This window comes from Sinohyriopsis cumingii, chromosome 2 (genome assembly GCF_028554795.1).
Source record: "Sinohyriopsis cumingii isolate HCF-2022 chromosome 2, ASM2855479v2, whole genome shotgun sequence".
NCBI classification, from domain to species: domain Eukaryota; kingdom Metazoa; phylum Mollusca; class Bivalvia; order Unionida; family Unionidae; genus Sinohyriopsis; species Sinohyriopsis cumingii.
Genome location: NC_142962.1, coordinates 64,863,367 through 64,879,228, shown reverse-complemented (window position 1 = coordinate 64,879,228; position 15,862 = coordinate 64,863,367). Strand labels below are relative to the sequence as shown.

General features: G+C 32.7%; 1 protein-coding gene and 1 long non-coding RNA gene across 2 annotated transcripts in view; one reads left to right on the top strand and one right to left on the bottom strand.

Annotated features, from left to right (window-relative positions):
* Positions 1-13,193, bottom strand: part of LOC149805057 (uncharacterized) — a 52,713-nt gene extending 39,520 nt beyond the window's left edge. The window contains exons 1-2 of the long non-coding RNA XR_016417499.1: positions 12,928-13,193; positions 8,924-9,089 (exon numbers count right to left, since the gene is read on the bottom strand). This is a non-coding gene — a long non-coding RNA (uncharacterized LOC149805057). The remainder of the gene's footprint in view (positions 1-8,923; positions 9,090-12,927) is intronic.
* The window catches only part of LOC149805056 (uncharacterized), a 374,091-nt gene that overhangs the window by 85,353 nt on the left and 272,876 nt on the right, over positions 1-15,862 (top strand). Inside the window, exons 33-36 of the mRNA XM_089946913.1 lie at positions 186-393; positions 5,982-6,078; positions 8,899-9,055; positions 12,160-12,386. Of these exons, the coding sequence (XP_089803039.1) occupies positions 186-393; positions 5,982-6,078; positions 8,899-9,055; positions 12,160-12,386 (689 nt within the window). The remainder of the gene's footprint in view (positions 1-185; positions 394-5,981; positions 6,079-8,898; positions 9,056-12,159; positions 12,387-15,862) is intronic.

Here is a 15,862-nt window from a genome sequence, read left to right as displayed (position 1 = left end):
TAACTGTAGATAGCAAGTGTTATTGTATCAATTTGGTCCTTTTGATCTCTTTCTGCTTCATTATAAAGAATATTTCCTGAAACCTTGTAGGAAAGATTTACTTTGTATAGACTCAAACTTTTAACTTGTCACCAATATCTTGTATGAAAAGTTTACTTTTCCTTTATTTTTTTTGTTTGTTGCAGGTGTTCAGCAAACAGAGAAAATAGGAGACATCTTTGAGATAAATTTTACCGTCATAGATATGCCTGCAGCTTACAGTTTAAATCTCACTATTAAAATTTGTGGATTAAAATCACGAGATAATGGCTGTGATACTTTCCCATTTTTCCAAGAAGTTGAATTAGAGAGACCAGCTTGCAGTGGAAGACGACGGAAGCGAAATGTCGAAGGGTAAGTTGTTTACTTTGTCTTGTTTGCATTTGTCTGAGAAAATAGCAAGACATGGCATTATGATATGCACCAGTGGTAGCAGTAACTGTGTTCAGGTTTCTGTGCAAGCCCATAACTCTTTAACTAAATGTAGTAATTTTGATGAAATTTGCTAAACCTAATGTTTATAGAGTGTTTAACAGTTTTACCTTTTCATCATTACAAATTTTCCTACAGTAGGGAAGAGGATGGTGAGGTCAAAGTAATTCATATTTTTTATCAATTTTGAAAGACTGTTTTGCACATTTGCTGTGAAGTTTGCTTTATCTTTGAAGTCTTGCATAATTAGATAGCTTTCTTTTAAGCCATCATAGTACCTGGTTCATGCCACTGTGCAGACAATGTAACAATATAAAAAAAATCCCCAAAAAATGAAAATTAAATATTGTTTGTAGCCTAGAGAGTAAGATAATGGCTTGCCAGACTTTAGATCCCAGTTTAGTTCCCAGTATTTAATTTTTTTTGGGGGGTGGGGGTCATCTTTATATACACCTGCCATAAGATGGAGCATATTATGTTTTGTTGTCCAGCCATGAGTGCTGTTACCAATTTGTTTCCAGACAATACCTTGAATTCTTTGTCATTCATGGATTACAAATTTTCTGGATAGCTTGCTCTTGGGATAAGGAAGATGGTCAAATGCCACTGACTAAAAGAAGAAAAATGGATTCTGCATAATAACATTAGTTCTACATCACATTCTACCTGGACCAAACTTTATGGAATGCTTTCTTTTAGAGTAAGAAAAAAGCAAATTGACTTTTGGATCACAAAGTCAGAGGTCACGGTCATTGTGACTTAAAGAAGAAAAATGCTTTATGAACAATAACAATAGTTATACAAAACATATGCAGAACAAACTTTGTGGGTGGCTTACACTTAGGATAAGGAAGAATTCTATCAGTTTTGGGGATTATTAACTGGGGTTGGGATGTAATATAACATTCACAGTTTATGTACAACTGTTTTTTAAAGCAGTAAAACTTTAAAAAGTTTCCAATTGTAAGTAGGGATATTCATTTTCAGCTTCTAGGGGCCATTTTGGATCACTATTTTATTAATCTTTTTATATGCACTTCATGACATAAATGATATAAATGCTAAAAAAATCTTTATCATTTTAAACTTAGAAAATAGTTTATGGATAAGCCATATCAATGAGAAATACAGGCTAAACCTGAAAATATTTTTAAATCTTAATTTCTTCATGTTATATACCTTAAATTCACCATTTTTCATGCATAACAACTTTCATGAATTTCTAAGTTGCTACATATAAAAAAAAATTAAAGACCCAATGAGTGGTGATCCTTCTGCAGAATCAACAGGATAACTTCTCTACTTATGAATTTAGGTCCTGACAAAACTGACAAAATTTATCACCATGGAAAAAAAATGAATATACAGTACATCACATGAAGAAAATTTTAAAGCAACAGAAAATGACACTTTTCTATAACTGTATGTTCATTAAAATTGTATTTTTTACTGTAACAGGGCTGCAATTATTATTTCTCAGGAATTAGTGTAAGGCTCTATACATACATATTTTTTGTTAGCCATATTGTAATGTTGTTTATTTAAAGAAGATCAGCCACCACTTTGTGGGTCAACAAGTGAATTATTAATCATCTTATGTGCTATACTCTGGTAAAACTTTAGTATTGGGTTCAGACTGACAGGGGAGAGGTTGGCATATGCACAGTTAAAGTGATCATCCAATGCAGTTACAAGTCAATGAAATCAGACGTATGTTTTCTAAGAATTACAACACAAAATAAAAGAATAAAAAAAATGATTAAAATTAGATATTGGGTTATGAAAATACTGCTTGCAAATGTCCAGGTATTTACACCTCAATATGCGGTCATCATGCATGTCTTTCCTTGTGCAAGTTTTGCCTTTGATGTCAGAAATACATCCCAATACACAATGGCTAATATGTCATCAAACACTTTCTGCATAATGGGCAAGTTTTATGTATGATATCACATGAGCAAACCAACACACAGTGGGATTAGAAGAATTATTATGTTCAACAGTGTTGTAAATTGGTAGTATTCATTACATTATTTAATTTGTCAGCAATTTTATAAGAGGTGTATAACAGTGTATGCATTATTGCACAAGTGTACATGTTGGTCATGAATCAAATGGCTATCAGAAACTTAATTCATTTTTCATACACATTTTGAGACCATGTGTTTTACTATATGAAAATTTTAAATTCATGCATTGAAAAATCAATTTTTTTAAATTTTGCATATTTTTCTGATTTAGGAAAATCTTATTTATCAATTCATGATATACTATATGGACAAAACCTTGATTTGAAGCACATATAATAATATAATAACTGTAATAATAAGAAGAAGAAAAGTTGCTAAAAGAAGTGGATAAACTGATTAAATAATTACAAGTGAAAATAAATCAAAATTGGTGTGATAAAAAATAAATTCAGATCAATTTCATATTTTATATCTTTATACTTAAATTTTTAACGTTTTTATGGTTGTACTATTATGTTTCAAAAGCATGATACTTTAATTGAGTGAGAAAAGAGCAAAAAACCCTAATTTTTGCAAACTTTGAAATATTGTATCCTTGTGGTCTCAGTTTTGAAGCCCATAAGAACAAATTATGGAATAATTAGAAAACAATCTAAGTTTGAGTCAAAGTACATTTACACTTTGAATCATCATTATACCTGTACAAAAATTCAAAAATTCAAAACTTAAAACTATTCATGGCTGCAGACATTTGTCCCATGACAGTTTATTTATGAATACAAGTTTTGCTTTACTTGTTTATATGTCATCTGTTTTGGAGCTGTTGATCACAGCACCACTCATGACCATCCTAAAGATGAAAAAAGAAATGTACGATCACAGGAAATGGCAGCAATGTTGAATATAACAATAAGTAATTGTAATATGTGTTGATATTTTCTTCTTCTTAACATCTATGTATGTTTTTGTTAAAGTGATTTTTTATCTCCTTCCACTTCACATTTTATAGAAGAAATTAATGAAATAATTATCAATTTTGCTGTTGAATTTAACATTATCTTTTTTTTTGTTCTTTCTTTATTTTCAGTATTGGATAAAAAAAAAAAGTAATATAATGTATTGTATAAAAAGATAAATATTTATATTTTTATATCTTAACATTTCCATAATTTTAGAAACAAAACAGTATTAAATGTTTCAAACCATGTCATAAATGCATTACAGTTACACATTATCACTTGATATCAACCAAATAAAATGGCCGCTCCAAAACACATAATGCTCTGAAACTGATGTCACAGTGATAGATCATAGTTTTTTCCATCATTTATTTTAGAAATTTGTACACAATTGGTGATATAATATAGGAATAGATTATTGCGAAATAAAAGATCATTGTTTTGTTTGATATAATATAGGAATAGATTATTGCTAAATAAAAGATCATTGTTTTGTGAAAATATTTTTGCAAATTTTATATCTCACAAAATTTTCAACAATTGTATGCTTGTTAAAATTGTATGATTTACAGAAACATTGTTCAAAATTAATGCTAATCCATTAATCTAAGATCAGTAAATTTGCCCACAAATCACTTAAACTCCAGACCTCACAAATCTGTTGAATCAGTACAGATTTCTGCCAGTTGCTATTGTAAATTAACAAGTGGTTTTGTGTCATATGTGTGCAATAAAACATAATGACATTCCTTTCATGATTAACGCATATGTTCACTGTGTTAACTGAGTAACACAGCACTTGATGAGGTACAATGAATGCCCACAGTGAAATGGATATGTATTCTTACCTGCATCAAGTATATAAGGATGCTAATTGTAAAAGATGGAGCACCCATGCTGAACTAGTCTGACACCCTGGCCCAGTATTTTAATTTCAATAGTTACAATACAAAATGTTCTAATGTATCAGGCTAGTGCCTAAACTTAACAAGTAAAAATAGTCCTTTTAGAAGACTGTACAGCTAATGCAGAATTCTACCAAATGACATGCTTTGGGGGTTTTTTATGTATAAAAATTTGGTAAATATTCACTGTATTGAATGTTGTAAGTTGGAAAGATGTGAAAGCTTTTGCAAGGCATGCAGCTGCTAAAGTGTCAGAACTTAGGTGGTTACAAGAAAATATTTTGCCAAAAACTCTTTCTCTCTCTCTATATATATATGTATGCATGTATGTGTATATATATATATATATATATATATATATATATATATATATATATATATATATATATATATATATATATATAGTTTTAATCTGAATGAAATTTTCACTTTTTAACATCAGAATTTGTTTTTAAAAATATTTCCATATTTTCCAAAATTAATAAGTTAAATTGAATAAATGACTTTGATGAAAAGACACACAATATTGGTAGTTGCTAGATGAAGTAGCATCCATTTGCTTTGGTGGCATACAATTTTTTCTTCTGCACATACTGTATGTAGTAGTAAACAAAGTAACATAGGGCTCAGTAATCATCTTGATCACTGTTGAGGTAGGTTATATCAAGATTTAGTTGTGTCAATTAACAGCCTCCACAGCATGTGTCTCTTTTATAACCTTGGAATTCATCCAGTAATTATAAAACTCATGGATAAAAAGCTGGCCAATATAGTTACTTTTTTACAGTTTGAGTTCTGTGCCTTAAAGAGGGAGTCTTTTACTCATATCTGTCAGGAAATTATCTCTCCCCTTTTCTTACACACACACACACACACACACATATGTACACCAAGACATATATGAAAGATCGATTTTTCTAAAATAATTGGAATGTGACCAGACTATAAATTTATCCTAGCCTTAGTTTTCCCATAAAAATCCTTCAAGCACTATGTTCCATTATAAACATGATGAAAATTATAATCAGGGGTGGCTCAAAGAGGGCGAGAGGGCTCCCACCTCCTCCTTGCAGATGAGTGTGAAACAACTGGAACATTTCCTACAGTAGGTTTTCTTTACATTTACATGGCTAAAATTATACCCTGGAAACACTTAAAATGCAGAAGATGCAAGGACCCAGAGATTCCATCCCACAGCCCCCTCACCTACTTGTTTACACCCACCCACCCCCTTAAGCCTCATTAAACAAAATTTCTGGATCCACCATCAATAATACTGAATGAGCTAATTTATGTTCCTTTCGTAAGTGTATTTTTTTGTTGTTGTTCCATGTATTGTCCCTCTTATCATCAAGAACTTTCTTTGGCTACTATTACTGTACATCAGTGTGTTGTTCATTAATACTGTAAAACAATGAGTTGCTCATTAATACTGCATGAAAATGGGTTTCTCAGCATGTCACTTCTGGCCAGGCTGCAATGTGAGCAGTTTACCAAATCCCACATGTGACATGTGAGATCACCAGATTTAGGCATACATTTTTGTCAATCAATGTAAATCACATTTGAAATGAAGCAGGAAGCAAACATGTTGTACCTTTCTTCTTTTGTCATGACATCTTCTGCTGCATGTAGCAATCTGCATATAATAAACCTATTTTGCTCATGATATATAGGTCTGATTCCTTCAAGAACAGATTGAAACAGCTTCTGAATGGAGGGGCAACAAATGAAGAAGTTAAAGATTTGGTGAAGTCCTATAAACTTGATGAGGTGAACAATATTTTTTTATATTCTTCTTATTGATGTCCAGTGTTGAAATCCTACTTTACCACAGTTACAAGTTTTGGAACAGATCCATCCCTGCTGCTGCTGCTACCTTTGCATTGCATGTCAGTGTCAGCTTCTGTATAGTAACAAAGGTTTTGTTATCTTTATTTCACTTGTTCAGTTGCTGATTAATAGCACTATATCTTTGGTTTTCATTTGCCTAAATTTGATTAATCAAAACATAATTTTAATGCATCAGAATGATTTTTGTAAACAGAATTAACATCAATTTGGAAAAGAATCATCATTTTGAAGCTTGGGTTCCACTACCAATTTAAAATGCTTTATTAGCTCTGTTGGTAAAAAAGCTGTTGTCCTTCTGTCAGTAGTGGTTTAATGTTACCCCTGTGGAGTCCATATTTCTGATCAGATGTCAATTGAACTTGACATATAAGTTTACATCATCAAGATTGCATACATGTGTGATAATAACTAAAATCCATGGATTTTAATGAGGTGATCATGTATGTGATTGGCTAACCTTGTTACCAGAGGAAGGTCATTTGTTTTTTCAATTTTGGTAAAAACGTGGAAGAAATGCTTATATCATTAATATCTCAGATGTGTTGATTAATGAGTGAGATCTGCAGATACTAATGAGGTGATCTTGCATAAGATTGGCTCAGGTTATTAAGACAGATTTCTAATTGGATTTTAATCCAACATGGAATAAATGCTTATATCATTGAGATATCACATGAGAGCAATTATGAGCAAGATCCATGTATACTAAAGAGGTGATATTGCATCTGATTGACTGAGCTTTATTCCCCATCTGGTAGACATTTTTCTGTGGGCTTCTGTCATCAAGATTTTTGATGGGTTAAGTAGTGAATAAAATCCATGGATATTATTTAGTATCTTGCATCAGATTGATTGACTTTGTTACCACTCTGGAGGTCAGATTTCTGATCTGATTTTGATCAGACTTGGAAAATTTACTGATATCATCAAGATCTGAAACAGTTTCATTAATGAGCATTAGCTCTGGATACTAATGTGGGAATATTGCATGTGATAGACAGAACTTATTACCACACTAGAAATCATAATTTTGGTCTGATTTTGATTAAAATTGGAACATGGGCTTATCATCAAGATCTTGAACAATTTTAAAAATGAGCATGATCCTTGCAAATTAATGAGGTGGTCTTGCATTTGATTTTCTAAGCATCTTGTCACTCATAAATCCATACTTTTTGTTCTTTTGATCTTCAAATATAGGCATATTTGATCAAAATCTCACATCAGTTAAATAATGCACAGAGCATGTTAATTAGGTGATCTTGCTTGTGTTTGACTGAGCTTATTAATACTCTAGAAACATTATTCCAATTCCAATTTCGATCAGACTTGGACAGTAGGTTTAAACCATTAAGATCTTGAATATATACAATTATGAGCATGGTCTGTTCATAACAATGAGGAGATTTTGCATTTTTTGGAACTTGTTGACACTGTAGCTACTCTATTTCTGATCATATTGTTATCAAACTTGGCAAATAGACTTGTGTCATCAAGATATATTATTCTGTTTTATTATGAGCAAGATCTGTACATATGAATCGGGTGATATTGCATATGATTGGCTGAGCTACTTTAACCACTCAAATGACTGTATTTCTGACTTGATTCTAATGAGACCTGCTTAATAGGCTAATCTCATGAAGATGTTGGTTGGTATTTGTTATGAGCAAGTTTTTATAGGCATATTTCTGTGGTGATCTTGTATTTAATATGAAGATTTTTTAACCACTGATGAGAACAGTTTTGAGATGATTTTAAATAATCTTGGTAATAGGCCTAAGTCATCAAGATCTTGGTTGAATATGACTGAGTGAATTTCATGCATATTAAAGATGTGACCTGACATCTGATTGACTGAGTTTTTCAAAAGTCTTGTAATTATATTCCTGATAAGATTTTGATCAAACTTGTTAAATAGTTTTATGTTATCGAGGTGTTTAATGACTTTGATTGTGAGCAAGTTCTGTGAATATGAATTTGGTACTGAAGTATCTGATTGGCTGAGATTGTTACCATGTTACCACTGTGGAGACTGAAATTCCAATTGGATTTTGCTCCACCCTAAGCTTGAATTGTCATTGTCATTGGTTCTGTAATCAGTGAGATCAGTGCATATTAATGAGGTACCTATTAATGAGGTATCTTGCATCAGATTGGCTGAACTTGTTACTTTTCTTGATCTAGAGACTATATTTCATATCTATTGTCTATTAAACTTGGTAAATAGTTAGCTTGCCAGACTTGGGACCAAAAGGGTGCAGGTTTAAATCCTTCTAGCAGATCAACCTGGGTCAGCTTCCATGGTGTGTCACTGGGCATGGCACTTTAATTGCCTCTGCACTAAATAACCAACATTTGTTGCTATGCTATAAAGCACCAAACCCAACACATAAGATGTGTTCTTACAATACTAAATAAGCCTGCTTAGCCAACTCTTTTGTTATGCAAATGAAATGAGACCCAGGCCTCTTGTTGAAAACTGTATGATTTATTCACAAAATTGTTTATTTTACATCAAAGCTGAAAGAATAATCACAGTTATGATGATGTTTATGATAAGAACTTGATTTCAACCCATTTGGTAAAAAGTGGCATGCAATCATCAATGTTAGGACATATACTGCACTCAAGTGGCAAATATCAATACAGAAAAATAGATAACCACAATTGTAAAGCCACAAAATTTTATCTATGTTTTACGACATTTTTTTTAAAATTTTGCTTTAAAAATTGCAGGTTGCCAAGAAAGCGAAGAACTTACTAAACATTCCAGTTGATCCCAGTGACACCAGCACAGGTTATCACAGCATCCTGAAGTCTCTTGGTTCACAAAATCCAACAACTTTGCCTTTCACGCAGGGCTTATCTCTCAGCCAGGGCAGCTCACAAGGAGGCAAGTGCTACTGTGACACTCGTAAACCAACCTTCTGAAATAAGCAGCTCATTCTATTTTGCTGTTTTATTTTCTTTGCTTTTTTTTAGTCAAGGCAAATCATGCAAGTTAGTTTGTAATTAAGCTGCTAATCTGCTTCTTTTATTTAAAAATAAAAGAAGTAAAAATTAATAATCTTTGAAAATTGGAATGTTTATCACATGAAAAATATTTATGCATACAGAATACTTTAAGTATTCTTTTTTCTTTTTCTTTTCTAGCTGACAGACATAAACAAGCCAATAACACTGAAATAAAAATAAGTGATCAGACTACTCTCTGTTACTTTCAGAGATGTGGTTGCCATTATGACTGACTCTGATTCTCCTTATTAATCAAGAATTGTAGTTTGTGGATAATATGGTGCTAAATAAAATGTTCTTAAGGTGAACTGACATGGTCTACAAAACATTTTCAAACAATAGCATTCACTAGTGTTTATTTTTGTGCCAACTTTCATCTTGTGACTGTTAATTTGACCATATGTACTCCAATTATACACTAAAGCAAAATTTAAAATTGCACTGGATCAGTAGTTCACATCAGATGAACTAGTTGACTCAGATACTCCCATGTGCTGTGATATCATTAGAGTCCTATTGGCTTGGAGCAGATTACTTAGTAAGGATATTTTGGAAAATCTAATAGTCTAACTAAGTCTTTTGTCTCCTATAAGCTCTGCTGGTCATTGGCCATAAGAGTTTATGTGATGGCCATCATCCACTGGGTCCATCATCCATTAGCACAGCTTTGTTATTGCTAGCCGTAAACTCTGGGTGGATTGCCACAAAACCTTAATTGCAAATTCATCCTAAGGTCTGGTTGGTCCTAAACGAAAATGGTGCCCCTCGCTACCCCATCCCCACCCCCAACTCTACTCATTCATTCTTATAATCTTGGTTATCGCCACTACTTCAGAGCAGATGGTCATATCAGCACTGGGTTTTCACTTAAAGACTTCTTATGATATCTAGTTGGTCCTAAATGAAAATGGTGCTAATCTGACAACCAGTATAGTTGATGCTGCCTTCATCTTGAAAATCTTATTATAGATATTCCTCATAAATGGATAGTTTCATTGACACATGGTTTTCACTATAACAAGACTTCTTATAATGTTTTGTTGGTCCTAAATGAAAATGGTTCTTCTCAGACATCCAGTATGGCTACCACTATTGCTAGCTTGAAAATCTTTTTATAGCTACTCCTCCAGAATGCATGGTCTTATTAACATGGCATATGTGCCAACCTAACAGACAGTGTTGGGGGATTTTTGAGACTCAAAAAGTGTGTTTTGAGGTCCTAAAGTTGATCAGTGCATGTGACCTGCAAAAATTAATGTACAATTGAGAACAAGCTATCTACTCATACACGTGTGTACAAAATACTGGAAATTTAGATTTGAATAAAAAAGATAACTTGTTTTCTTTGAGGAATTTAATGCAGGCATAAATTTGTTTGTAGACTAATCAACATACATGAAAACACATCCACACTCACATATCACAACCACACAAATATGAAATAAAAATATACATGAAGTTTCTGTCTTTAAAATCTATTTGATAGTGGAGTAAAGTATTAGATGCAATCTCTGATTTGTTAACCATATCTACACCTTGGCAGGTCAATCCAATATTTCAGCACTTTGCACTAGTGACATCTGTTGGATTTCATGAGTTGCCTCCCATGGAATGTAATGCCAATTAACCAATAGCATGTAATAGTGGTACATTGTACAGCAGCCAAAAATGGTGGATGCAATTGACTTCAAAAGAATACTTTGTCAGTTTAATATTAAAAGTCTGACTACATACCAGAAAGAAGCCATTACATGTGTGTTTGAGGGAAAGGATGTCATTGTGCAAAACATGGACCAGCAGTGGAAAATTGCTTTTACAAGTCCATTCCAGTTGTGTTCAACACATGTCTTGATCATGGAGGACAGTGATCAAATTTGAACAAATTGATTTTGATTGGATGTGGTGGCTTGCCACTGCTCACCATTGAAATTAACAGACCAGAAGCTCTGAAATATCAGATCGATCCACAAAGGTGTAGATAGGTTAACATATCTGAGCCTTGGCTTGCAAAGATGCAGTCTTTGCTGCTGTCAATACTTCACTTTGGGATTTGAAGGTAATATTTTCATCTGTGCACTCTTTAGAGACTGGATGTACTGTTTACACTTTGAAAATCTTGTTGGATTTTTCTCTGCATTTAAAAAAAATGAATTTTCTTCATTCACATTGCTGTGAGGGAATGTCAAGCATGCAGGTCTGAACAGTTATGTGCACCTGCAAATAACAGATTGTTCTCTGCAATAAAATTGCACAAATGTATTTCAGTTATTGTGATCTACTTTTCATGGTCCAATGATCACATATAATACTCTTGTATAGGTAATTTTCTCAAATACTGTTGCTTGTACACCTTTGGCATTCACTTGTCTGTCCACACACTAGATTAAGGTCAGTGTTGAAAAGTACTTTTAGGTTAAGCTCAGTGTTCAAGTATTTTACTTTAAGCCAAAAGAAATATGGGATCACTGTAATTTCTTTTACTGTGGATTACCATCAGACTTCGTATATAGGTTCACCATAGAAATGAGAGTGGTGTTCTGTAGGTTAGAGTGTCAAAAGCCAAATTCATGGATAGGAGTTACAATAAAACAAGAGAGATGGCAAGGCAGTGGTCCCTGACTATAATGATACTCAGTATGCTTTTGCCACTCTTAGGAATGGCTATTATCAAAAGCCCTTTAACTTGTTTCAATTTTGTTTTATCGTTGTTGCGACTTGGACTATTTCATTTTAGTTTGGAACTTGGCTACTAAAAATTTAGTATATTGCAGTTTAAAATCATCAGATACCTTTTTTTCTGTGTCTTTATGGATTATTATGATACAGCATTGCTGGGACATTTCTCAGTCTAGGGCACCCTTGTATGGCTTTCATGAATAACATTATAAAGAGGGAGTAGTGTACTTGTCACATGGAAGAATGAAACACATTTTAAAAAATAAAAAAGTTTACTGTTTTAAACTGCTGAAACTTTTGTTTTAGCTGATCTGATCAAAGGAATGCTGGGTTCTGTGGCAGATCTTCCTGGAAGGACAGGTCAGAACTTTGTTGTAGGAAAGGGTTTATCCAATGCAGGAGTCCAACTTTTGGGAGAACAGCTGGCAAATATGACCATTGGAGACTTGGAGGCCATGTTGACAAGCAACAAAATTGATCCTCTCCAAGTCTTCAAACTGACACAAGATTTGATTGATCTTATGAGAGCACTGGTGAGTAGTTTGATATTACATGTATGGCAAGGTAAATGCATAATTTCCTATAAGATGTTTATATTACTATGGTTCAAGTTTGTTTTGCCTCTGCTCACAGAGGGTGTGTCATAAGCATCCCATTTTGTCTAGAACAGAATAGTTATTAGTTGAGATTTATGCCTCTACCATGATAGCAGAATGAGGCATATCAAATTTCTGATTTGCATCCCAATTCAGTTATAGCATGATGGCAAAATAAAACTATTAAACATGGAGTGATGAAATTTTATACACTTTTTCATGAACTGCCGTACACTTAGTCAACTACTTAAGATGGGGGAGGGTGAATATTTGGGATAGGCAATATTCACTCAAGACACAAAGACAAACAATGAAAAATAAATGAATAATATTATATTTATTGACATACAACATTACTGCACACACTCACACATCCCCACTTACCCTACCTCTCATGATGATAAATGAAATTAAATAAACTATTCAGCTCTCTTAATTATACAGTTTTATCAATAATTGCACTACAATGAATACTCACCAAAGTCAATTTTTTCCACTTGTATCTAAGTCTGGATATCATTCTTTAGTTTGGCTCCATGAATTTACACAATTTTTCCATCCATAATCCACCAAAATATATAATAACTAAATGTAACCATAATTGAACACTTTTCAGTGTTTCAGTTCTTTGCTTCCCTGTTTATATTTCAAATTTTTTCCATCTACTGGCCAAAACACTTGATGGGGTCCTATGTAGATTTGTTTTCTCATTTCCAATCTATCCTTCACTGGCCAAAATGCTCAGCAAGTGTTTTGGGCTCACACATCCTTTCTGCTTGTCAGCCTGCCTGCACTCTTTCACATTTCTATCTTTCTGACTGACTGCTTTATATTCTGATAACATACCAATGTATGTATAACAGCATGCTTTCCACACACAATGGGGAACATGCAGGAACATGTGTTTTTCCTTAAAATTGCAATGTCACTATAGATCAGTGATTATAACCAATTTTCACTTCTTGGCAACATGTTTTGCCCAAACTGTTAATTTGACAGGTTTGTGTGACACACATTATCATGGTCATAAATAGATGACCTTATTAAATTTTGAGACAAATTAAAAAATTTCAATTTTCTAATACATTTTTTAATTTCTGGGCTTAGGTATTCATCCCCCAACTACCTGCCACAGGGTTGTCTTGATTTAGTCATGTTCATATGTCCATCTGTCCATCCATCCTGAGAACCTTGTTAGAAAGATTGTGCAAAAAACTACTCAATGTAGACAAAATAGTATTTGCAAGCATTTTTTTTTATCTCTGTAGAGATGACATGATCTGAGGTTTAAGTCATTACTGTAATGTTTCCATTGTTTACACACCTGCACTCTATGAACTTGAATAAAACCTTGTTAGCACAATTATGCTAAATCCACCTGAGGCACACTAATTATACTTGGTAGGCATATATGTATTCATATTTAGATGACCTGATTAGATTTGCATCCTATTATCTTAAGGTTTAATAATATTTTTAACTTCGACTGTTTGTTTGATAAAAGCCTTTTATTTGATGGAAACCATTTAAGAGCAGTTAAGCAAAAACCACTTAAGGTAGAAAATTAAAATGTGGTAGACGTGCTTGCAAAACTACATGATCTGATTAGATTATTTTGTGTGTATTGAATTAAAAGATTTAGTTATGAAAAACCATATTAGCACAATTAAGCAAAAACTGCTTAGGTGAAAAATTATATTTTGGGAGACTTATTTATGTTTCTATCTGGTGAACCTGACTTTGTTTTTAGGCTATTTAGGCAGTTTGCCAGTATTTTTAAAACTTGTTGAACTTTTTCAAATTGCAATTTTCTGACAAATTTGTCATGATTAAGCAAATATCAGTTGAGCATGACAAATCTAATTCAATAAGCATATTTGTATTCATATGTATCTGAAATGGTTTCAGCACCCAGCACTTAAAAATGGTTATAGTGATGCCAGAGCATTACCATTAACTTGTGTATAGATCACAGTTATCAAAAATAACGTTCTCAAAATGGTATGTTTCTGGCCCTATTTCACCTAAAATTGCTTGATACAAGTAGAAAACTGCTTGTAGAAAAAATTGTTCATTTTATTTAGTTACAACCAGTAAGACTACTGACTAGAACCAAACAAAACCTCATTAGGACCAGTGTCAGTTTTGCTGAAAACAACTGTGTATTTGATCCTAACTTTTAAGTTCCCACCACCAGTGTAACTTGGAACTTAAGGAGCTAAAGTGACCTCAGCTAGATCAAAGAGTAAAAGTGCTTTCAAATCTCTTGGAAATAGTGAAAAGCACACAAATAATGAAATATTAATAATAGGAAAGAATTTAGAATATTTTGTGTCTAAACATGAAAACACCAGGAGTTAGAAACTTGGGCAAACATGACTTGTAACTCCCAAACTGTAACAAAAAATATTTCAGAGTTCTTGCTTAAGAATAAAATACTTAATTCTGAAATGTTATATACAGCATACTATAATCAACATTTTTCCAGAGTTTATATACAGCTTATTATAGTAGCTGAAAATAATTTTTTGTTTCCTTCAATATCCTGATGAAATGTTTTGTGTCATGCTGGCATAAAAGCAGTTCATTATTGTACAAATGATCTACTATAGGTGCCAGTAGTTTATAGGATATATCTGACTCGTGCATATATACTGAAAGGTGAACCTTGACCAGAGTGCATCCTGTCAATGTCCATTGACAGTTGAACATATTCTTGTCAAGTGTATTGATTTCCACCCTTTGCAACAGAACTTTTTATGTGAGTTCAGTAGGGGAACTTTATGAAATTGTACCGCTTAAAAACATTGTGGATTTTTGGAGGGAATGCAATTTATATAACAAATTTTTAACAAGCATTTAAGATTTTTTTATATTTTTTACTTTTATAGTTTTTTTTCCATACATTTTACAGACTTTTAACATGATTAACTTTTGTATATTGTTGTAATTCATGTTACATTAACATTTTTAATGGTTTAACTTCCTAATGATTTTTAGTAATTCATTTTTACAATTTTAGAACTTCCATTTTCATTGGCACCATGTGGTCATATTGAGCCAAAGTGTCATTAAATGCTCAATATCTACATAAATATTTGTTGAGAAATAGATACATTAAATTGGACCTATCCATTCTTCCTTCTATCCTTACTGCTATGAATCCTTTCTTCCTTCCACCTACCAATGAGACATTCATTTCCAAAATCAGTTCCCTTAATGATTATTGGATTTCAACCAAATTTGGTATGCAGCTAGATATTGATGAGGTCTTTACTGAGTTTAATTTTCAGCTTCACTTATTTTCTAGCAGCTATTGTCCCTAATTTGTCAGACCCATTTTTATTACTATTATTATTATTATAATTGAACCAAATTAAGTTTGTCAGCATTCAATGTCATTGTTTGACAAT